The 25,409-nt window shown below is 44.8% G+C and overlaps 1 protein-coding gene across 6 annotated transcripts in view; it reads right to left on the bottom strand.

Moving 5' to 3' along the window:
- Positions 1-25,409, bottom strand: part of frem1b (Fras1 related extracellular matrix 1b) — a 50,440-nt gene that overhangs the window by 2,991 nt on the left and 22,040 nt on the right. For all 6 annotated transcript variants that reach the window (XM_085151955.1, XM_085151959.1, XM_085151960.1 and 3 more), the window contains 15 exons: positions 24,757-25,009; positions 24,354-24,548; positions 17,567-17,755; positions 17,297-17,493; positions 16,814-17,021; positions 13,578-13,722; positions 7,719-7,860; positions 6,998-7,202; positions 6,294-6,558; positions 3,007-3,427; positions 1,145-1,346; positions 877-1,021; positions 633-762; positions 277-349; positions 30-179 (listed from right to left, as the gene is read on the bottom strand). In XM_085151955.1, coding sequence (XP_085008081.1) covers positions 30-179; positions 277-349; positions 633-762; positions 877-1,021; positions 1,145-1,346; positions 3,007-3,427; positions 6,294-6,558; positions 6,998-7,202; positions 7,719-7,860; positions 13,578-13,722; positions 16,814-17,021; positions 17,297-17,493; positions 17,567-17,755; positions 24,354-24,548; positions 24,757-25,009 — 2,920 coding nt within the window. The remainder of the gene's footprint in view (positions 1-29; positions 180-276; positions 350-632; positions 763-876; positions 1,022-1,144; positions 1,347-3,006; positions 3,428-6,293; positions 6,559-6,997; positions 7,203-7,718; positions 7,861-13,577; positions 13,723-16,813; positions 17,022-17,296; positions 17,494-17,566; positions 17,756-24,353; positions 24,549-24,756; positions 25,010-25,409) is intronic.

Genomic DNA, 25,409 nt, shown 5'->3' with positions numbered 1-25,409 from the left:
GGACTCATTGATCAGATCGATCATGTCACCTCGGCGGGGGTCGATGATCTCCACGGTGGCCGAGCTCCTTGGTCCCAGGACGGCGTTCTGGGGGTTTCTCAGCGTGACCGTGAAGCTCTCGTGGTTTTCTTCCAGGCCGTCGTCTATCAGGTAAATGTTCCAGGTTTTCACCTTCACACCTGAAGCACAACAAAAAACAGCTGTTAGACCAGAACTGCACACTGCGCCACAACAGGTCACATGATGAGGCGGTGAAAGTCCAAGCGGCGGTCAGACCTGGATCGAACTGGATGAGACTCGCAGTGCTGTGAGTGAAATCTCTGCCAACTTTGGCTGATCCTTCGTCCACCTGAAAAAGAAGACGTCAGGATTTTAGTCCAAAACAAACAGAGCTATAGGTTCCTGCTCGTTACACGTCGGCTTCACTCGATTCTCAGCTGCTTTTAATCTGAGTTCGTAAAAGCTGGAGTCTTTCGCAGGTTTACCACAGCGGCTTGAAAACTGAGAAACACTCAGGAAGACGTCTGAGAGTCTGCGACTGCACTCAGACTTAAAACAGAATCTGAGCAGACAAAGCGGTTAGGAACTTCATGTTTTATATATTATAAACCAGGAGGCGGGCGAGGCGTGACCTGGATGGCGATGTAGGCAGGGTCAGCGCTCCTCCCGCTGCGCTGCACGTGGATCTGAAGTGTCCCGGCCGTCTCACAGGTTCTGTAGCAGGTCGCCGACAGCTCCACTCGAGACCAGGACAGCTCCAGCCTGCAGGAAAAAGAAGAGGCTGTTAGAGTCAGACAGCACCCCCACCTGACCGAAGGTTTCATTTATGTTCACAGAGTAACCACGAGCAGACAGACAGGATGTGATGTAACGTACGTCTGAGGCAACGCGCTGTTTCCTGCCGGATCTCTGAGGACAAACAGGAAGCTGTCAGACGTCACTTCCATGTCAGCGGGGAGGACGAACATCACGGCTCGCCGATCCACGTCACGCTGCGTGAAACGACCTTTGATGTACGACCCTGATGGAGCGAGAGAAGGAAGAGGAAGAGAAGGAAGGCTTTTAATCTGACTGCACAATAGGAGAAGCACGTGAGCCCCGCACAGGTGAGCCTGTGTAAGCAACCATCAGTTTCCTCGCACACCTGTGGCGACGTTCTCCAGGTATCCTAAGTGTGGAGGTCTGCTGATGGAGAACTCGAGCTCCTCTGTGGGGCTGTCAGGGTCTGAGGCCTGCAGCTCTCTGCTGGTGATGAAGATTCCGTAACGGCCGCCGCCCAGATCCACCACGGTGCTGGGACTCCCCCTGGTGGTCAGAGTGGGAGGCGTCCGGTCGACCCAATCCACCTGAACACAGCAGGAAGTTAAATCAGTAACACAGAAACAGCGAGCACTTTAGGGGGACGAAGATCAGAGGAAACTGAGCAGCAGGAATCGAAAAGAAACCAAACGAGTCAAACACACGCAAAAAACTTTTTTATTTTCTTTAGGGAAGCATTTCGTTTGTGCATCCGTCATCAACTCATCATCTCACTTCAGGACCTGAATGAACAGTTTAACAAACAGAGGGTTTTCTGGGACGTGTCTTCAGACGAAGTTCAGAGGAGAGGATGAGGATGATTTGTCGGTCATGCAGAGATAACAGTCGGGCTTCAGTCAGGCTTACGGGTTCCCAAGAAAGTGTCGTTCTGTCAGCACTTTACAGAAACTCAAATCTGTGAAAGCGACAGATTCTTACGCTGCTGTTGTCACCAAACTGAGCACAAATAATCTCCCCCTCGTTCTCTCAGTGCCTCCTTTTCCTGAAAACGGTCTGCTGCACTACATCTCAGGATTTTTATGTTCTGGATATTTCAGAGAACTTTGTGAAGCAGCAGAAACAGGAAACTGATCAGTGTGTGTTATTTTACCCGTCACTCTCACACACTGTAGTACAACAAGAGGCTGCCTGCAGTTCAGCTGCCTGACCACCAGGTGTCACCGATGTCCTGTGTATGAGTCTGTTCATGGACGATTCTGCTGAGACTGATGAAGCTTATGCCGTCCTCTGACTTCAGCTCTTTTTTGGTGTGTGTAATTCCTTTTCAGAGCAGGAACAGAACATCTGAATAAGACAAGGTGCTTTAATATCTCAGTGACCTGCAGCTCTTTCGGTTTCTAATATTTTAATGAACAGAGGAAGGAGCCCAGTTTCAATTATCCGGGTTGCCTCTGTTAAGTCCAAACACAAACAGATATAAAATCTACAGGTCAGAGATTTGTGCTGCAGACATAAGCAGCTCCTCTGTGAGGGGATCCTCTGCTGCTTTTCATGGATGCTCCCTGACCACCAACAGACCAACAGAACACACACACACTTCACTGATACCCTTCTCACACACACTATTCGATGTTTGGTCCAATCACAGGTGGCATCCGGAGTCTCAGAGGCTCGAGGCGATGGTGTTAGCCACCTGGCTGCCTGTCAGCAGGTAACCTGTGGGGAGGAATCCAACTATGGGTCAAAATCAGGCTTTTAGTGGAAACCTGGAACTGGTTCCAGATCAGGACCAGCACCTGCTGTGTTTGGTCCATTTTCACTGCTGGAAGTTGCTGGTTTGAAGCCGTGTGCAGAGGTCCAGATCGTTGTTTGTTGGGCTCCGTCTGACCTGCTTTAGTTATTATTAAAATTTCGCGTTTCTGCTGTGAGATGAATAGAGTAACTCTACCTGTGGATTGATCCACACTGACCTCTGACCCTGCAGTCAGTGTTTGGTTCTGCTGGAGTTTTCTGCCTGATTAAATTGAGTTTTTCCTTCCCACTGCCCCCCCGTCACAGGGGTCATGTGGTTGTTGAGGTTTACTTTGTATTATTGTAGAATCTTTACCTTATCAAAAAACCGCCTTGAGGTGATTGTTGATGTGATTTTTGCTTATATAAGTAAAACTGAACTGAAATGTTCAGACTTCCTGTGTTGTGTTACTTCCTGTTACTTCCTCCGAGTTGTGTTGTGCATTCGTGGCTCACCTGTATGTCAAACACAGCAGGCTCCTCCCTCAGCTGCCCAAACTCCAGGTAGCCCCTGTTGTGTCCGTCGCTCGGCATAAAGTAGAACCCGTCGATCTTCGCAGGGCTGCTCGGGTCGTGTTGGTAAGTCAGGTGGAGGTCGTCCACGTCCGTCTGGGAGAACCGGGGCGGCGAGGGCAGCGGCGTGCCTCTCAACATCAGCTTCCCGCGCCGCGGCAGCTGCGTGATGACGTAGCCCAGGTTGGCGGTGGTAGTGTCGGGGTCGGTGAGCTGCAGCTGGTCCGAAGTGATGGTCACTGTGGAGCCATCCTGCAGCCGGAGGCCAACGTTGCGGCTGAGCGTGGGCGGGATGCGGTCACCATGCTCGATGGTGAAGTGGAGGGTGGAGCTGCGAGACGAGTCACCGTTTGTAACAACAAAACTGAGGAGAGAAGAGTGGAAGCAGTTAGAGACTGATCTGATATTTAGCGTCAACTCAGTTCTGCAGCGCCTCCCGATGGGAGAACATGTTATACAGGACATTGTCCTCAGGTTGAGGCAGTGTCCTCCAAACCAGTGTGTGTGTGTGTGTGTGTGTGTGTGTGTGTGTGTTTTGTCCTCTCTGCTCTGTGCCAACACAATCTGCCTCTTAGCCCTGCAGCTGACAAACTGCCCCAGGCCTACACACACACACAGTCCTGGTGTAACATCTGGCTGCAGTAGCGTCCACATTTGCCCAGGGACGGCCGTGCTCTGGTTGTCGGTCGCTGTCGTGCCAACGTTGTTGTTATTTTTCTAATAATACACATTCATCATCTGCTGTCACCACACACATGCACACACACACACACACACACACACACACACGTGTGCACCTGAGTCCTAACACACATCATCAGTTAAAGGTAAATCCAGCCACAGCTCAAGCTCAGACTCTAAAAGAGGGTGTCGTGATCAGAATTAAAGGAAATGCAGTGTAGTTGAATCTTCTTTATCTGACTGATACCAGTTTGTTCATGTAAGTGAAGCCTAAACTCTAACTCTAAACCTCGCAAGATAAGAAATTCTTCCTTCCAAAAGTCTGGAAATTACTGTCCCCCAGCAGCCAATCAAAAAGAAAACACACAAAATGAAAACATCAATAAATTAAAGTCATTCGTATAGCTCTAACATGAATGCAGGTACTGAGGTGTGAGGTAGTAAAGAAAGTGTTCAATTATCAGTTTTCCACATTCATGCACCACAGCTACAACCACTGGAGTCAGCTGATGGAGGAATCTAATCGGCGGAAGCAGTTATTAATTCCCGCAGCTTGTCAAGTTTTATTTCGTTCAATTGATGTTTGATGATAAATGATGACCTCACTCGCTATCGGCTCTACACAGCCACAATTTAAACAGACATAATCAGCTGGAGCTCCACAGGAAACACAGCACACGCTTTCACTATGCAGATGACACCCAACTTTATCTATGTGTGAAGCCAGATAACACACACCAACTACTTAAACTGCAGGGATGTCTTAAAGTCATCACCTGGATGACCTCTAATTTTCTGCTTCTAAATTCACATAAAACCGAGGTTATTGTACTCAAACCTAAAAATCTTACAAATATGGTATCTAACCAGATACTTACTCCAGTAACACCAGACCAGCATGTCATTCAGTGCACATATTAAACAAATATGTAGGACTGCTTTCTTCCATTTGTGCAGGATCGCTAAAATTAGAAACACCCTTTCTCAGAGTGATGCAGAAGAACTAGTTCATGTATTTATTATTTCCAGGCTGGACTACTGTAATTCATTATAATTCAGCTGCTCTGGAAGCCGTCAGAGTGTGGCTCTCTCTCTCAGTCTTGGCTGTGATCTGATGGGTGTTCTGGAGCCAGATAGCCAGCCGGCTGGGGCAGCAGAGGTCTGGGTGACAAACCCGGGGTCTGCACACACCAGCATGCTCCCCTCCTCCTCCTCAAAACCCTAACCGCTGCCAAATTGGCTGGAAAAGCAGATAAACATACTGCAGCAGAGAAAGCCTCTCGTCTCCTGATGCTGAGCCTTTTTTCCTCTCGTTTCCGTGCCCAGTTTTCTTTTGTTGGCCAAATGTTGTGTGTGATAGTTTTGTGTGTGTGTGTGTGTGTTTGGGGGGGGGGGGGGGGGGGGGGGGAGGGAGGGCAGAGAATTCCTCCTCTCACAGTGTGCAGATTTTCACAGGATCCTCAGCCTTTTATTCATCATCACAAACATCCATTTTATTCTGTCATTGTAACTTGTATCTGGACACAAAGTGATTTAAGGACTAAAATATTCTTCTTGACAATTCTATTTCTTATTTAACAACAACAGCGTTTTAAAACTTCATAAGACCTTAACCACTCTGAAAGCATCACTTTTATTTTGAAAATTCACTGTGTTTAATAGTTGCCATCTGACATATGCTGGTTGGTCAGGTTCCTGTTGGTCCTGCAGGTTCTGGTTAGAAGCTTCTTCTAACCAGAACCTGCAGCAGGAGGACCGTTTGTGAGCAGAACCAGCTACCACCTGCAGAACTCAATTAAATTTTATTTATATAGCGCCAAATCACAACAGCAGTCGCCTCAAGGCACTTTATATTGTAAGGTAGACCCTACCCACCCTGCATTCAAAGAAAAAAACCCAACAATCATATGACCCCCTATGAGCAAGCACTTTGGCGACAGTGGGAAGGAAAAACTCCCTTTTAACAGGAAGAAACCTCCGGCAGAACCAGGCTCAGGGAGGAGCGGCCATCTGCTGCTACTGGTTGGGGTGGAACAACATGGAGGTGGAGGAAGAGGGACTCGCAGGAGATAAAGCTGATATCTCCTCACAAAGTGTACAATGTTTTTTAAGAAGCAGCAGTGGTGCCACACAAACACACTCTTCTGGCTGCTCTGCAGATTCGGCTGCCTGTGACTTTGCCCTCTTTGCAAACTTAAATTCAAGTTGAGATTCAGTGTTTCGACACAGTGACGGAGTTCCAGCAAGCATCTCAAATCTTTAATGCACAGTCAGAAAAGAACCTCCAGGAAGTGTCCTTAAATCAATGAATTGGTCCGGAGAACACTAGCAGATGGCCTCGGAGGGCAGGTGGGGTAAACTTAAATATACTAAAGAACACACTGTGTGTAACACAGGAACACACAGCAATGGTTTGAAAGCTGACAGACTGCACTGTAGCCGAGAGCAGAGAGAAAACCCGGAGTGTTTGTTTTTTTAAAAATCAAGCTCCGCCTTCACCTGCACAGCGGTTGTCATTAAAAGAAGCTGCTCTGAGCTCCAACGCTCACCTGAAGGAGTCAGCCTCGGCATCATGGCTGTTGTCGTGGGTGTAGCAGACTCGGTGCGCGGCCACGTCCAGCTGGGTGAAGCTGAGTAGCGGGACTCCAGGCCGGTGGACGGCGTGGACGAGGCCGTGACGCGGCGGGTCAGACACCGTGTAGACCAGCTCCTCGGGCCGGCCAGTCGAGTCTGATGCCAGCAGGATGTCAGTGTTCAGGACGACACGCTGCCCCTCCCTCAGGTGCACCGGCCTGCTCAGCACCACGACGTCCCCTGGAGGCAGTCAGAGGGAGCGTTCAGGTGTCAGAGGGGACCGAGCGATTGCCTACATAATACATGTGACAGTCGGGGCCCAAGTTCAACTTTTCAACTAAAAAGCACCCAGAGGAGGTGAGGCGGCGCCCTCCACAGCTGCTCCACCTCCCCGCCATTAATTATTCAGCAGCCGAGGAGGTCGGCCATTTCTCACCTCTCTGTTCCTCCAGGATCACAGGGCGCCAAGCCAGAAGGGCCGCGGACCCACGGCAGCGTGTTCATCCGACTGGTAAAACCGGCAGGAAGGGGGCGCACTCAATAATGAATGAAGCAGGGCCACACAGGGCCCTGTGTGTGTGAGTGTGTGTGAGTGCGAGAAAACATGAAATAAAATCATGACCTGGATAAAAGTGTTACTGCTGAATTCTCTGCATTAAAACTCTCTGTGACCTCTGACCTTTCTGCACCACGTGCACCGAGATGAAGAAGCTCTGAGCCGGAGACTCGTTGTCCAGGTCGCTGAGGGTGAAGCGGAAGCTGTCGTGACCTTTAAAGCCGGCTGCGTTGGTGGCGGCGGTGTGTTGGTACCACAGTCGGTTCATCTCCACGTCGCCCTGTGTGAAGTTCTGACCCGCCGTCAGCTCGTTCCACCCCGACGTCGTCTGCGGGCGAGACGCTCAGATCAGGAAGAGACGCGGCAGGAAGACGAGTCACCTTCAACGTCTCACATCAGCCTCAGGTCACAATTTAATCAGGAGGATTTAACACCTGCACAAACACACCTGACTTCCTGTTTCTGCCACTTCCCCTCCCATCCTTCATTCCTCTCGTCCCTTTCTCTTTCCGCTCTTATTCCCTTACTTTATTCTACCATTTGTTGTCTTCATCCTCCCTTCACTCCTCCTTTCCTTCATTTTCTCCTTTTCTAATTATTTTCCTCCTCTTGATTCCATCCTTAGTCTTTCAATCCTTCCTTCCTTCCTCTACTCCTCTCATCCTCCCTTATTCCTTTCTTTTTCCTTCTCTTTCCTCCTTTAATTCTTCCTTCTTTCCTTCCCCCCTCCTTCCTTCCGTCCTCTTTAAACTTTTAACCTGGAAACAACTCAAACTGAAATCTTTGCTTATTATAGAAGTAAAACTCAGTAAACACACACACGCATGCACAAACACACACACACCTTCAGCTGCAGTTTTCCAAACCGCGGAGCAACATTAAGGAAGTAGTACACCTGTTCTGGGGGCGTGTCCAGGTCCTCAGCCTCCAGAACCACACTGGAGATCACCCTGAGCTCACCTGAGTCCACCTGCAGTCCAGCATTCCTGAAACACCACAGAAGAAAATTTCTCATTACGTTTGTGGTCAAGCACATTTGTCTGTTCTCAGCATGCTCATAACTGCCATCCTGCATGGAGTTCAACTCAAACATCTGTTTAACTTAAAGTTAAACAGATGTTTAAGTGCCCCCTCCTGGCAGATCTGTATTCACAGTGAGACAAAAGTTCACTTAAACTTGTTTCCTGTACAACAAAACTGCAGACAGAGAGGAGGTAATGACACTGACCCTCTAAGAGCATCTGTATGTCACAACACCAAGAGCGAACCAACATCTCTGAGGTGAAGCGCAGAGGTGAAGCACAGAGGTGGAGAACAGAAAATATTGGTCTGCTTCAGCTTCATCTTTTAGCTGCACTCTTTAATAAAAAATATTTCTGACTTTAAAAACATCTTGCTTTATTTTTATCATCAAACACGTTTCGCCCTACAGGACTTGAAGAAAACACGAACAGGAGCCGTTTGATGTGAGTCACGAGCAAGAGGGTGAACGTTTGTGTGAGCAGGCTTTTCCTGTGGGATGGTGGAGATGTTGGTGGTGCTGGTGGTGGGGTCTTTTTTTGTTTTTTTGAGGTGGGGCGGTGTTGAACATCAGGAACCATCTGGCTGCTTCTTCACTCGTAAGTAAAATCCACGCAGGAGCGAAGCTGCCACGTTCATCCTGCAGGAAACGGGAAAACAAGGCGGCCGGCATCTGCCAAGTCTCTGTGTTATTTCTGCCTCGGCGGCCTTTACAGCACCAGCTCAGCCTCCGCCAGCAACCTCCACCCCCACCAACACAGCTGATCTGAGGACAGCGCAGGGGAGGGGGTGAGGGACAGTGGGTGGGAGCCCAGTCAAGGATGCAAATTCACAATCAGTGGAATGAAAACACTAAGAGTGGGGGAGGAGGGGGTCACAGGTCACATGCACCTACCACCCCCTCCCCAAATGCTCTGGATTACACAGCAGCTGCAGACAGATGTTAAACCGGACGTCTGCTGACAGTTCAGGACTTAAACGAATATCCGAACACCCAAACAACACAAAAAATTCTAAATGGCTCAAAAGGTGACGCGATCGGAGCCGAAGAGATTTCTGAATTTCAACTTTTAGGGTCCAACGCTCAGACTGCAGAGGAACAACAGAGGTACAGGTGTGAGGTGGAAACACCTGGACTGAGCATCACACATAAACTTTTATTTTTAGAGTTTTTACGCCGTATTAAGAATTTACTGCACTTGTTTTTGTAGCAGTTTTTGACAGTTAAACGGATTTCTGCTGCTCTGTTGTCACACTGTGCAGGTAATTCCCCCTCCCTGTGCAGCAGTGTCGCCTGCTGCACAGCTTCTCTTTACTTCCTCCCTGAAAACCTTTAAAGAGTTTTAAATCTCCTCACATACAAGGTCTTAACCCTCATAATGTCCTCCCGATTTCCATACAACTGGGGTGATCAGGGGTCAAAACTGTCCCCGCTTCATTTGAGTGTTTTTTAAAGTATAAAGTATAAATTGTCAATCAATTCAGTGTTACACCTTAGTTTTACTTAAGACCAACACATTAACACAAAATTTACCCAACATTTTACATTTTAGGGCCACCACACCTTGTTTACAAAAAATACACCCTGTTTTTTAAGCGAAAATAAAACAAGAAAATTAAATATTTAATTGTTTAGATAATTTTGACTATCTGACTAACTACAGAGTGCTGTATGTTGAACTTTAGTGAGAATTTTTTTTTTGAACCATTTAAATTTTTTAAATGGCAGCACATAATCACACCTGTGGTCCTCAGGGGTCAAAAATGTCCCCACTTCATTTGAGTGTTTTTTAAAGTATAAAGTACAAATTGTTAATTAATTCAGTGTTACATCTTAGTTTTACTTAAGACCAACACATTAACACAAAATTTACCCAACATTTTACATTTTAGGGCCACCACACCTTGTTTACATAAAGTACACTGTGTTTTCGAGTGGAAATAAAACAAGAAAATAAAATATTTAATTGTTTAGATAATTTTGACTATTTGTCTAACTAAAGAGTGCTGTATGTTGAACTTTAGTGAGAAAGTTTTTTTTCAAGCGTTTATAAATTTTAAATGGCAGCACATAATCACACCTGTGGTCCTCAGGGGTCAAAAATGTCCCCACTTCATTTGAGTGTTTTTTAAAATATAAAGTATAAATTGTCAATCAATTCAGTGTTACACCTTAGTTTTATTTAAGACCAACACATTAACACAAAATTTACCCAACATTTTACATTTTAGGGCCACCAGACCTTGTTTACATAAAGTACACTGTGTTTTTGAGCAAAAACAAATTGAGAAAATAAAATATTTAAATGTTCAAATTATTTTGACTATCTGAATAACTACAGAGTGCTGTATGTTGAACTTTAGTGAGAAAGTTTTTTTTGAACCATTTATAAATTTTATATGGCAGCACATAATCACACCTGTGGTCCTCAGGGGTCAAAAATGTCCCCATCTGGTTTGATTGATACTTAATTAATATGAAGTGGATTTTTTCCCCCACTTTTAATTAAAACTTAATTCAAACATTTTTAAACATTTTTTTTTATTCCATTTCAAATTTAAGTCTGATAAAAACCTCATAAAAATGATTTTTTTTCTTTGTTTTTGGGTAAAAAATAAATTAAATCATCAGTTATTGTGATTATCGTTTCACAACCAGAGTCGGCTGCTTTAACAGATGATCACAGACGTGTTTATGTCAAAGTTAATTTAGAAAGCTGTTTTTAAACTACTTAAAGTTTTTTACTGGCAGCAAATAATCACATCTGTTGTCCTCTGGGCTCAAAAATGACCCCGTTTGCTTTGACTGTTTATAAAGCAAGAAGTATAAAATATCATCCATCTCTGTGTTTCAAGGTTTTATTCAACTTTATTCCAACTCATTACCTGACAGTTTTCTATATTTTGGCATGATAGGACAGCAGGGCATGAGTCTGAGTGAACACATGAGAGCCTGAAGCAAGAACAAAGGTGTGTCCATGTTTTACCCAAGTGCAGGAGGAAGCTCAGATTTATTCCTCTGCACTGGTCCTATCAGGAGGAAGCTCAGGTTTATTCCTCTGCACTGGTCCCATCATGGACAGCTTTCTTTCTGCAGTTGCAGGCCAAGGGTCATATACAGTAAACAAGTTGTTACAGGTGATTGTTTTCTTTTGGAAACCTTCTGCAATGTTAGGGACAACTCGCGTGTCCTGACTGCAGGAGACGGTTTGCCATCGTACACTAGCATGTTCCATGTACAGCTGGACCTGCATCACATGCTGCCCATGTTTTTATCTCATCCCTGGTTTACTTGGATGTTCTGTTGGACAGAGTCCTCTGAAGGGGACTTGGTGCTCATACAGTCACATCAGTACCAGGGTCTGACATCACAGCAGGAGACACGCCCACTTGCTCCATACACCTCAAATGGGAGCACGTTTGTGTCATGAACGATGATCATCTATTGTGTCTTTATCAAGAAATTATATCCTTTTTGTGCTTCTATGATTAATCTTGTGTCACCTTTAAAACTTCTCTACCAGACTCAGGATGTCATAAACTGGCCGTAGCGACTCTACTGGATGCTCGGCAGTAAGAATCAACACACCCACATACGCCTACAGCTGCATTCGATCCATTTTTCTTCCTCTCTCGTTGTCCCTCCTTGTTCGTCATTGAGTTGGCTGTAGAGCAGGTCATCTGCTGATTGGATGGTTGTTGGTTCAATCTCTGTGTGCTCTAGTCTGGAGTTCTTACCAAGGTGTCCTTGGGCAAGTTACTGAACCCCAACTTGGTCTCTGATGCATCCATTGGCATGTAAACGTTCAAAGGCAGAATACAAGCAGAATACACTGTGTGTAATGCTTTCAGTACTCGAGTAGAAAAGTAACTGAAGGAGTATGGGACCTGGCACATGTGCTTGGACTGTGGTAGATCGTCTTTCTCTGAGGCCCATGAGAGAGTCATGCATCGTCTGACACTGGGAAGATAGAAGACCAGATCAATGTTTCCTCACATTACTGTAAATACTCCTCTGTCTCAGCTGACTCCTCTTTCCTGCTTGATTCTTTGTCTTCATCATAATTAAAATAGAAGATGTGCAGTCCTCTGACACATCTTCTATTTCAGTTTCACATCCTGAAAATTCAAGAAACTTCAAGAAGCCCAGTCACTTTCTTTCCAAGCTTCTCAGACTACCATGTCCTGGAGGCCTGAGAACCTACTTGAACATAGTTCAGATTCTTCATCACTTTTCTTCACTTCATAGCCTTCTTCCACTTCTGCAGGTGGGTGATGTGCTTTTTCAGAGAAAGGTTAACATGTGCTCTAAATATTGGCTATATTTTCATTATCTTCTAACCCTGGATCTTCCTGAACATTGATTCTCCCTCCTCATTATACTAGAGGACAATATGTGCTTTGGCCTGCTGCTCATTGCTTTGCACAACATGGTAAAAAAATGTATGCTCATCAAAGTATGCAAATCTCTAGTGCAATGGAGGCTTGTGAGCTACTTTCTGTGTATGTATTATTGTAGGGTCGACCTTACAATACCAAGCACTTTGATGCGACTGTTGTTGTGATTCGGTGCTGTGTAAATAAACTTTCATTGAATATAGAGCACCTGCCTCCTCATTGTGCTGCCTGTTGTTGTTGTTGTTTTGGTTGTTATGACCAGTGCTTGACCCCACACATCAGTGATCCAAGATCAAAGATGTTTGAAAGCAGTGTGTTGTGAAAATACGGCCCTTTGCAACACTTTGTACTTTGGGGTCATTTTTGACCCCTGAGGACAGCAGCTGTTATAAAATCCAATAAAAACCCCATAAATAAATCAAATTACTTAAAACTTATTCCAATCACGCATAGTATAGTAATGAATAACTTCTGTTATTTTCAGACCATTTAATGAATAAAAAACACATTTTTGATAGCAAAAGATTTCTTTAGAGGACAAAAATGACCCGTGGACATCACAAGGGTTAAATAATCAGGTCTTATCTTAATGACTTTATAGCACCATATTACCCCATTAGAGCACTGACGCCTTACTTCTTGTATTTAAGTATTTAAAAGTAGAATGAGAGGCAGGGCCTTCAGTTTTCACGCCCCTCTTCTATGGAACCAGCTTCCAGTTTGGATTCGGGAGACAGACACTATCTCTAAATTTAAGATTAGGCTTCAAACTTTCCTTTTTGCTAAAGCATATAGTTAAGGTTGGATCAGGTGACGCCGAATCCTCCCATAGTTATGCTGCAACAGGTGTAGGGTGCTGGGGGATTCCCATGATGCACTGAGTGTTCCTGTGTGTTAACACACCTCTGCTGCATGTAATTAACTTTTGTCTTCTACTTGCTGACGTCCGTGTTTGGTCTCAGATGAAGGAAGCCAGTCTTAGATATTTCTGTGTGACACCATGTTTCTGAGGTTTTTAGGGACAAGAACATTAACTTCATAACAAAGAGAATAAATGTGTGTGACAAACTGAAAACGATGTTCAGCCAATGACACAAAACCACCAAGAAGAAAAACATTTTGCAGCAGCTGCATTTTTAATTCCTGCAGCAAATTCACAGGAAATGTAAAACATGTTCAGCCTCCTTTCACCTGATTTTAATTTCAGACCCACAGGAAGCCAGATCCACATCAGGGTGAGCAAACACCACTGTGTGTGTGTGTGTGTGTGTGTGTGTGTGTGTACTTGAGCAGTCGTGGTTTCTCGTCGTTGACCAGCAGCACGGTGACCTGAACTGTTCCCTCAACTGCATGGACACCATCTGTCAGCCGCAGAGCCACGGCGTCCTTCAGGGTTTCTGTGTCATCGTGCATGTAGACGATCCTCATGCCTGCAGGAGGAAAACAGAAAATATGGAGCAGTGTGTTTCTGTGTGTGTGTTTCTGAGAGCATGTATTCATATCTTTGTGGGGTTAAAAAATTGGATGTTCCCACTGTTGCCAAAGTACTTGCTCATAGGGAGTTCTCTGTATCTATTATTGTACGATCTACTGTACAATATAAAGCGCCTTGAGGCAACTGTTGTTGTGTTTTGGCGCTATATATATATAAGATTGAATTGAATTTAATTGATGTTAGCTATACTTAACATCCTGGTCCCAACAAGTTTGAAGGCATTTTTTAGACTCAAAATGTTGTTTTTTGGGGGGGGGGGGTTTTTGATTGACATTTAGGAATCACTGCACAATACCATCAACTTCAGCAATTTGTTACTACATGTATTTCAAAATGTGGTTTTAGTGACAGGGTTACAGTTGGGTTATGATTAGGTTTAGGGTTAGGCATTCATTTTGATGGTTAGGGTAAGGGCTAGGCCAGTAGCTCCCAAACTTTTTTTGGTAGGCCCCCCTTTATTTTACAAGAAAATCTTTGCGACCCCCCCCCCCCCCTCCCCGGCACAAACACATCCTCCAACCACACACACATTTTTTTTTTCAAACTCCATTGCAGTTTATTTCACACCTCGAACCTTTTGTAAACAATTAAACAAATAAAAATTAACTGCAATAAATTACAGGTAGCAATAAAATAAACTACTAACTCTTACACTACGTCCACATGTACACGAGTATTTTTGAAAATGCAGCTTTTTCTATGCATTTGGGCCTTTCGTCCAAACGTAAACAGTGTTTTGGATCACTGAAAACTGAGATTTTGAAAAACTTCTGCCAGTGTGGAGTTTTCAAAGTCTGTTCTTGCATTTACCTGTGGACGACGAAAACGGAGATTTAGTCATGCAACGTCAAAGGTGTGTGCCTTTTTTGGCATCACACTGTGCGTCACATGATGTTTACGTGAGATGAATTTCTACAATGGCGGATAGAGACAAAATACTGTTGCTGTTAATCTGACTATCTGCAGTTTTTACATAACGGTTACTGTCCCTCCATTTAGAAAGACAAAGGCGTCAGAGTGAACTTCGGACGTGGCCTCTACGTTCACCACAGACGCTTTCACAATCCAAATCCCTACGCCAACATTGTCGTCAGTTTTGAATTCCTTTTAATTTTTTTAATTATGTATTAGAGATGGACCGATCCGATATTACGTATCGGTATCGGTCCGATACTGACCCAAATTACTGGATCGGATATCGGCGAGAAATAAAAAATGTAATCCGATCCATTAAATATCAAAAAAGCACCTCACAAAGCTTGCTACACGGCGTAACTCGGCTCATGACCGTAGCACGTTGCAGCAGTATGCGTCACGTGATAGCCTTGCTAGCAAACCAGCATTTCATCTCAGAGGAAGTTTTCCCAGAGAGAAGTAAAGCAAGTGTGTAAGTTCATCTCTGAATGTTTGTAAAGCATTCCCACCTTAAGCTTAACAATAGATATATGGAGCGACTGCCTCTCTCTCTCTCTCCTGCTGCTACTTCAATCTGAAACTGCTTAATGATCAGCTGATCGGCTTTTCTGTCGCGAGTCCGTCTCTCTTCTTAGTTTTTGGCCCACTTCTCACCAGAAAGAGGAAACCAGCGGCTGAACAACAGCAGCACTATTCAGCTTGATAAGCTGTTGTTAGAATTTATTTAATATAACTTTCTACACCAGGATCTTTTTCTACGTAGCTGACGGCTGGTAACTGTGCAGGGGCGGATCTAGCAAAGTTTAGCCAGGGGGGCCGATAGGGCATTAACTGGGAAAAGGGGGCACAAAGACATACTTTTCTTTCTTGTTCTCATTTAAAATGTCTAGCTTTTAATAAATAATTATCTGACTCTTACACCCAAAGTTTTAATCTGATGTAAAATATATAGAAGTCCATTACTGTATATAGTAACTGTTAAGTCTAATATACCCTAGTAAGCTATACTACTTTTTCCTTTGGGAAGATACCATCTGTGCAGTCTGCAATTCTGTTGAAGAAAGATGTTGAATCTATTTAATTATTCTTGAAAAATAATTTCTTTCTGTGCATTTTTCCCCCTGCATCAAATTAAATTTGATTACATCGATTAAGCATCATGAGCTGGAGGGTGGGGGGGCGGTTCCCTATTTTTTTTTTTTGCTGGGAGTTTGCAACCCTATTAGTTAGGTTGCTTGATATTTCTGCTAAGTACTCTTTAAAATACCAGAATAGGGAGGATGGAGCAGGTTTACGTTTATTAGATTGATCAGTTTTGCTGAACTATGAAATATTTTGGGCGCAGTGTATTTTTTACATACAGGTATAACAGAATAGCTTTAGTGTTGTTATTTATTTAAACTTGAGTATAAACTTATACAAAATGCAGCAAGATATTAAAAAAACGTTTTATTGATTAAAAAACACACTATATCGGATTCATATCGGTATCGGCAGATATCCAAATTTATGATATCGGTATCGGTATACTTTACTGTATAAAGAGCTAACATCTCCAAAATTTCAGGGGTAGTTAGTCATTATAATAAGTGTTTGTGAACTAAAAAAAAAAATCAAGAATGTGGGATACTGTTTGTCTGTGATTTGGGGCCAAGGTATTCCTGCATGCACTCCCCATGTATGCGTGGGTTCTCTCCGGGTACTCCGACTTCATCCCACAGTCCAAACACATGCAGTTAGTGGGGATAGGTAAACTCTAAAGTGCCCATAGGTGTGAATGGTTGTCTGTCTCTAAGCGTTAGTGACCTGTCCATTGCATACCCTGTCTCTCGCTCTAAGACAGCTGGGATGGACTCCAGCCCCTTCGCGACCCTGATTTAGATAAGCAGAAGCAAATGGATGGACCAAAAACATTTTATTTTTTAGATGGTTGGGAACACGGCCCTGCTGCTGACCCTCTCCGAATATGAAATAAAAAGCGATTATTGCTCTTGTTCAAAGTCATCCTGGTTCAAAGTGTTTGAATGATGATCATCTGTATAAAACACACCAATAATCTAGAATGTATTCACCTTGTACTTTCACACTTCCTGTTTGAGTGACTGCCTCACCTCGTCGGAGCTCCTGCAGAGTGAAAGAGGTGACAGAGAGGCTCCTGTGCAGGAGGTCAGCTCCCACCTCCGTGCCGTGGATGCTGTTAATCAGGCTGCCGTGAGCAGGCGGCTGCACCACGGTGAAGGTGAGCAGCTCAGGTGGGGTGTCCAAGTCAAAACCATCCAGTATGGATGGAATTAGCTCCCTTATCCCGCCCTCTTTTACCTGCAGAGAACAGGAGGAGTGCGCCCCCGTGAGGCTGTTGTGATCATCGCAGATTCAGTTTCAGTCAGAGAAATCGTTTTACTTTTACTCTCCTGTGTGAATTTTGTTTAGTCTTTATTGTTATTTTCTCTTGTTTGGTGTCACAATTACAGCTTTGTCACCTCAATCGGGGGGAGGTGACAATGTTTTTAATAACCAGTCAGCTGTCTTCAAGTCATAGCTGATTGATGACCGATTATTGATTATGCCTCAAGTCAGGCCTCAGGTGTACGTACGGTGAAGTTGGCGAGCAGCAGCGATGGTGTTTCGTCATTGGTTGGTTTGATGATGATGTAGAAGGAGACGGGGGCGGAGCGATGCAGCCCGTCGCTCACACTGATGGACAGCTGGTCGACAGTTGGCTCCACCCCTTTGTGCTTCGATTGCACGTAGTTGATAAAGCCAGAGGTCAGGTGTGTGAGAGTGAAGGATTCTGGGAAAAGACAAACATTAGATTGAGATCTGAGTCGGCTCCCCGAGGTTCTGCCCGTGCACTGCACACTGACCGACTCGCACTCCCGCGTTGCTCTTCTCGGAGCCGGGCATCGGCTGCGTGTTCTCCAGGAAGCCGTGAAGGGGAGGAGTCTCCAGGTGAAAGACGAGCTGCTCAGGGGGACTGTCTGGGTCTGACGCTCCGAGGACCCCCCCGCACAGACAGATAGAAGAGCCTTCATCCACCACCAGCATGGACTCGCCTGCGCCAGGACACAGCAACACTTATCAACTACGCTGCTCGCCACACTGACTGAGCGCCTGATGGTGGATTTCAACAGCTTCCACACATGCACGCCATGCAGTAAGCACAGCGTCCACCGAGATGTCCACTCGAAGCACTGGCTTATTTTCTGCCATGATGTTGAAGCCCACCTGGGGCACTAACACAACTCTGGGCTGGACATGTTGTACACAATAGGGAGCAGAGTTGCAGTCCTACACGCCTCTCTGCAGCTTCTCTCCTCCTGCTACCCCCCCAAAAACCCATCTCCATAGAGACTGTGTCAGCTTCCAAAAAGACAAAAAACAAACTAAAAACCAGCAACAAACAACTTAAACATTTACAAAGAAAGAACAATACAGTATCCACATCTGAACCAAAGAGTAAAACAGTGAAATGTGGATTATTAAATATTAGGTCTCTCTCCTCCAAGTCTCTGTTAGTACATGACTTAATAATTGATCAACAAATTGATTTACTCTGCCTTACAGAAACCTGGTTGCAGCAGGATGATTATGTTAGTTTAAATGAATCAACACCCCCGAGTCATTCTAACTACCAGAAATCTCGAAGCACAGGTCGAGGGGGCGGTGTGGCAGCAATTTTTCACACCAGTCTATTAATTAATGAAAGACCAAGACAGACTTTTAATTCATTTGAAAGCCTGATGCTTAACATTGTCCACCCCAGCTGTGAAACTCAGAAACCAGTCTTACTTGTTATCATCTATCGTCCACCTGGGCCTTACACAGAGTTTCTGTCTGATTTCTCAGACTTTATATCTAATTTAGTTCTGAGCTCAGATAAAATAATTATTGTGGGTGATTTTAACATCCATGTTGATGCTAAAAATGACAGCCTCAACATGGCATTTAATCTGTTGTTAGATTCAATTGGTTTCTCTCAAAATGTAAAAGAACCCACCCACCACTTTAATCACACTCTAGATCTTGTTTTAACATATGGCTTAGAAACTGAACATTTAACAGTGTTTCCTGAAAACCCTCTCCTGTCTGATCATTTCTTGATAACATTTACATTTACAATAATTGATTACGCAGCAGTGGAGAGTGGACTTTATCAAAGTAGATGTCTTTCTGAAAGCGCTGTAACTAAGTTCAAGAATATAATCCAGCCACTGTTATCATCGTCAATGCCCTGTACCAACATAGAGCAGAGCAGCTATCTGAACGCTACCCCAACAGAGGTCGATTATCTTGTTAATAATTTCACCTCCTCACTACGTACGACTCTGGATACTGTAGCTCCAGTGAAAACTAAGGTCTCTAATCAGAAATACCTGACCCCGTGGTATAATTCTCAAACACGTACCCTAAAGCAGATGACTCGTAATCTGGAGAGGAAATGGCGTGTCACAAATTTAGAGGATCATCATTTAGCCTGGAGAAATAGTTTGTTGCTTTATAAGAAAGCCCTCCGCAAAGCCAGAACAGCTTACTACTCATCACTGATTGAAGAAAATAAGAACAACCCCAGGTTTCTCTTCAGCACTGTAGCCAGGCTGACAAAAAGTCAGAGCTCTTTTGAGCCAACCATCCCTTTAACGTTAACTAGTGATGACTTCATGAACTTCTTCACAAATAAAATTTTTATCATTAGAGAAAAAATTACCAATAATCATCCCACAGATGTAATATTATCTACAGCTACTCTTAGTACCATTGATGTTAAGTTAGACTCTTTTTCTCCAATCGATCTTTCTGAGTTAACTTTAATAATTACTTCCTCCAAACCATCAACGTGTCTTTTAGACCCCATTCCTACAAAACTGCTCAAAGAAGTCCTGCCATTGATTAATTCTTCGATCTTATATATGATCAACCTATCTCTAATAATCGGCTATGTACCACAGGCCTTCAAGGTGGCTGCAGTTAAACCTTTACTCAAAAAGCCATCTCTAGACCCAGCAGTCTTAGCTAATTATAGGCCGATCTCCAACCTTCCTTTCATATCAAAAATCCTTGAAAGAGTAGTTGTCAAACAGCTAACAGATCATCTGCAGAGGAATGGTTTATTTGAAGAGTTTCAGTCAGGTTTCAGAGTTCATCACAGCACAGAAACAGCTTTAGTGAAGGTTACAAATGATCTTTTTATGGCCTCTGACAGTGGACTCATCTCTGTGCTTGTCCTTCTTGACCTTAGTGCAGCATTCGATACTGTTGACCATAATATCCTATTAGAGCGATTAGAACATACTGTAGGTATTACAGGTATTGCACTGCAGTGGTTTGTATCATATCTATCTAATAGACTCCAATTTGTGCATGTAAATGGAGAGTCCTCTTTACACACTGAGGTTAATTATGGAGTTCCACAGGGTTCAGTGCTAGGACCAATTCTGTTTACATTATACATGCTTCCCCTAGGCAGCATCATTAGAAGACATAGCATACATTTTCACTGCTATGCAGATGACACCCAGCTCTATCTGTCCATGAAGCCAGATAACACACACCAATTAGTTAAACTGCAGGAATGTCTTAAAGACATAAAGACTTGGATGGCCACTAACTTTCTGCTTCTTAACTCAGATAAAACTGAGGTCATTGTACTCGGCGCTGAAAAGCTTAGAAATATGGTATCTAACCAGATTCTTACTCTGGATGGCATTACCTTGGCCTCCAGTAACACTGTGAGGAACCTTGGAGTCATTTTTGACCAGGATATGTCCTTCAACGCACATATTAAACAAATATGTAAGACTGCGTTCTTCCATTTGCGCAACATCTCTAAAATTAGAAATATCCTGTCTCAGAGTGACGCTGAAAAACTAGTTCATGCATTTATTACTTCCAGGCTGGACTACTGCAATTCATTATTATCAGGATGTCCAAAAAACTCACTGAAAAGCCTTCAGTTAATCCAAAATGCTGCAGCAAGAGTACTGACAGGGACTAGAAAGAGAGAGCATATTTCTCCTGTTTTGGCTTCCCTTCATTGGCTTCCTGTTAAATCCAGAATTGAATTCAAAATCCTGCTCCTCACATACAAGGTCTTAAATAATCAGGCCCCATCTTATCTTAATGACCTTGTAGTACCATATCACCCTATTAGAGCACTTCGCTCCCGCTCTGCAGGCCTACTTGTTGTTCCTAGAGTATTTAAAAGTAGAATGGGAGGGAGAGCCTTCAGTTTTCAGGCCCCTCTTCTGTGGAACCAGCTTCCAGTTTGGATTCGGGAGACAGACACTATCTCTACTTTTAAGATTAGGCTTAAAACTTTCCTTTTTGTTAAAGCATATAGTTAGGGCTGGACCAGGTGACCCTGAATCCTCCCTTAGTTATGCTGCAATAGATGTAGGCTGCCGGGGGATTCCCATGATGCATTGAGTTTTTCCTTTCCAGTCACCTTTCTCGCTCACTATGTATTAACAGACCTCTCTGTGTTGAATCATATCTGTTATTAACCTCTGTCTCTCTTCCACAGCATGTCTTTTATCCTGTCTTCCTTCTCTCACCCCAACCGGTCGCAGCAGATGGCCGCCCCTCCCTGAGCCTGGTTCTGCCGGAGGTTTCTTCCTGTTAAAAGAGAGTTTTTCCTTCCCACTGTCGCCAAAGTGCTTGCTCATAGGGGGTCATATGATTGTTGGGTTTCTCTCTGTATCTATGAAGCGCCTTGAGGCGACTTTTGCTGTGATTTGGCGCTATATAAATAAAATTGAATTGAATTGAATTGAATTGAATTGGTACAGGTGTAGATGTTGAGCTGCCAGCTCCTCATGTGTTAGCGGACGGTTCATGCAGGCGAAACCGTCCATTCTTTCACTCCCACCTCATCACACTTTACCCCAAACTGAGATCTCTCACAGCTGGAAACTACACCTATGGTTATTAGTTTCTAACTAAAGTTCAGGCATCGTTTAATAATCCTGTTTTTTATTGAGTGAAACTCAAACAGGACCAGGAGCAGAATTCCCTCCACCTGCAGCCTCCACCCCCCGTTTCCTGCAGACAGGAGCGGGTCTAAGCCTGCTGTGTTCAGTTGGAGTATGAACACTGTGGGCGGATGTGAGTGGATGGGTGTGAGCATTAATGAGGGACAGTCCTGGATCTGGCTGATAAACCAGCGTCGTCCTAAAACAGGAACACGTGGATGTGAGGCTCGCTCCACTAAGGCTCTTATTCTGCGTCTTTATTCACTGCTAATTAATTAGACCAAGAACCCCCCACCCAAACACCAGCACCACCACACGCGCATGCACACACACACGCACCACCCCACCCTCGGCCCTGAACTGTGCGCCGGTGCCGAATGAGCAGGGAGACCCGCCGGCAGGATTACGAGTCGTCCCGCCGTCGGCAGCGCTAAGCTGATCTGGCTGCTGAGCTGCGGCTAACACGTCTCCTATTGTGAGCACGAAATGGAGGTTCTGTCTTTTGTTTAGTTAAGACGCTCATTGTCCGCTGTCCACACACACACACACACACATACAGCTGAGATAATCTCTCAGCCGTGTGTGTGTTTTCATGTAATACCACCAGACAATTAGCAGATTTCATTTAAAACACATCAGTGCCAACCTCGTTAGCCGGCTGACAACACACACACACACACACACACACACACACACACACACACACACACACACCAAGTATCGGGCCAGTTTAAACAAAGACCTCAGCAAGTGTAAACTCAGAGCTCTGTCTCCAGAATAAACTCTATGCTGAGTTTAACTTTAAATCTTTAAAGTTAGAGATCATTCTGATTTCGGTTTCCTGAAGCTCGACAGGATCAGAGCACCAACCTACAGTTACATTAAAACTCGGCCAAACTGCTCCATCTTCTCATCTGCTGCCTCGATGGTTAAACCCTGGTTTATGAAACTGTAATCCTGGGGTTCCCAACACAAGGTCCGAGGGCCAGAATCATCCCGGCAAAGACTGAAAAGCGGCCCACGGGATCTCACTAAAAATAGGGAGGAGGGCATAAACTTTTTAATGTATTTTCATAAGGTTTTCCTTTTGGGTAGGGTTGGGGTAGTCTTGGGTTGGGTTAAGACCTTGCCCATGACTACTCACACTACACCAGGGGTGGGCAACTCCATGCCTGAAGGGCCGGTGTCCTGCAGGTTTTAGATCTCACCCTGGGTCAACACATCTGAATCACATGATTAGTTTGCTACCAGGCCTCTGGAGAACTTCAAGACATGTTGAGGACATAATTTCGCCATTTGAATCAGCTGTGTTGGTTCAAGGACACATCTAAAACCGGCAGGACACCGGCCCTCAACGCCTGGAGTTGCCCACCCCTGCACTACATCAAGGTAATGAAGTAATAAATAAACAGTTACATGAAAGAAAAGTCCCCGTTTTTAACCACCTACTGTAGAATTTTCTGGTTTTATAGTGAGTAGTTAATGCATTGTTAAACTTCATTAGACTGACTGGAAGGAGAGTTTCTTTGGTCTGACCCACAGTGTTTGACATCCCTGCTGTAATCAAGCCAGCAGCAGGCTGGCTTGATTACAGCAGCCAGCCTGACCTGACAATGCAGCTCACAGTAAAGTGTTTGTGAGCTCAGAAGACGGCTCATTTTTACTAAAATGGTTCTGATTTATTGCCCTGAAATAAAGCATCGTGTTCACATTTCACTCCCGACGAGCATCATTTCTGGGGAATTTTGCGCCGTTTGTAAAGGAACCCAAAAATCTTCAGCCACCGACTAACAACACAGACCTGCTGTTTCTCATCTCCCATCATCTCCACCTGTGACAGGTGAGTCACTGAGTGCAGCTACCTCACAGTTTAAATGTCTGTGACCGAAAATCACCTCAAAGAACATCTTCAGGATTAAAACAGAGAAAATGGAGACAATGCACAGATGATGTCTCTACTGTGGAGGAGATTATCCCCTCACACACACACACACACACACACACACACACACACACTCGCTCTCTCTCCTGGGATGGATGATCATTCTCACTGCTCACAGCCAGAAACAGGGATTGAAGAGCTCCATGGTTATCAATGGAGACCAGTGACCACTGGGACACACACTGGGACGACTGGGAGACGGTGTATGTGTGTGTGAGAGATGTTAGCCCCCCTTGCCCCTCCCATTACAGAGTGTGTGTTGGACTGATAGGTAACGGTGTGTTGTTGGTTAGAGGATTAAACACACACATGCGCACACACACACACTGAGCCTTTCAGTGGGAATGAAAGCACACACTTCCCCACAGTTCACAGATGTAAACGCAAACACAACATTGAAAGGACATTGTGTGAACGCCGTGTGTCAGCTTCACTAAAATCTGACCAATCCTGAAGGAGATCAGTGACGAACATCAGCACAGTTTTTTAATGGTTTTTGTTATTTTTGACATTTCTTTATTTCTGCAGTTTAAATAACCACAAACCTGTTTCCTGTTTGCAATAAAGTAGTTTGATGACAGGCTCTGGTACTGTTACAGAGGAAAGTTAAGACTTTGGATTTTAGGGCTTCTCTCTGATTGGTTCACTCACACAGATCCAACAGGTGTGTCCACGTGACATTGTGAATGAGGCTGTTGTGTAAACTGTACACGTGGTTTTTGTGAATTTGGTGAATCTTACCCAGAGTGACGGCAGGGACTTTATCGTTGACAGGAAGAACTGTGATGTTCAGATCGTAAACAGGAAGTGTACCATGGAGAGGAACAGGAGGGGGCGGGGCTTCCCCATGGCAGCAGCTGTCCGGCCCTCTGGCCTCACTGTCGGAGATGATGAGGGTCACCGTGTCAAACACCGGCTCAGGTCCGATCTCCCCGCCTTAAACAGAACAGCATTTCCACAACAAACGTTTCTAAAGAGCTGCTTTCGTTTCATTTTATCTCATTTATGAATGCACCATGGGTTAGTTTCTGCTTTCAAACCTACTTCATAACCCATTCAAACAGTTCAGCCAAGGCTGGTTCCCTTCCTGCAGAAGGAACACACATTTTTATTACGTGCCGTGAACGCAGCCTGGCCTGCTCACCTGTGTGGGCATAGTAGATGTGACCCTGCAGGACGTCCTGCTGGGAGAACTTGTCCACAGTCACGCCGGCTCGCTGCAGCTCTCCCCTGCTCGGTATCCGGGCGAGCATGTAGGTCAGCGCGGAGTCGTCGCTGTCCCGGTCGGTGGCCGACAGGTAGTCCACTGTCACCTGGACACGCCCCCCTTCCTCGCAGCTCAGCCCCCCTTGCAGATGCGCGCTCAGCTGAGGAGGCTCGTCGTTCATCGCCAGCACCTGAGGACGGGAGGGCAGGTTACATTTTGTTTTTATTAACCAGCTAAAAGTCCCGGCTGTGTTTGGTCTTTTTTTTACACACAGTCATCGCTCTGGTTTCTCTCCGAGTTTGAACTACAACCAGTGAAAACTCCTCACAGTTCACTGAAATAGGAAACTCTAGAAAGTAAACATTCACCAACATCAATGTCAGCCACATCTGCTGACCCCTCCCACTCTGCTTGTTCCTCCTCTGCATTGCCCCCTGGTTTTGTGTGGGCAGGACTCAATGTTTACAGGTGTTAAGCAACACCTGTAAGCACTGAGCTGATTGCTATAAAAGGTGGTCATGCCCTAACACGCTGACCTCTTCTGATTTAGGTTGCTGTGTGTCACCTTGCTTTTATCCATAAACTGTCCA

This window comes from Neolamprologus multifasciatus, chromosome 23, assembly GCF_963576455.1.
Source record: "Neolamprologus multifasciatus chromosome 23, fNeoMul1.2, whole genome shotgun sequence".
Taxonomy (NCBI): Eukaryota; Metazoa; Chordata; class Actinopteri; order Cichliformes; family Cichlidae; genus Neolamprologus; species Neolamprologus multifasciatus.
Note: the sequence above shows the minus strand (reverse complement) of the source record. Positions and strands in the feature narration are given on the sequence as shown.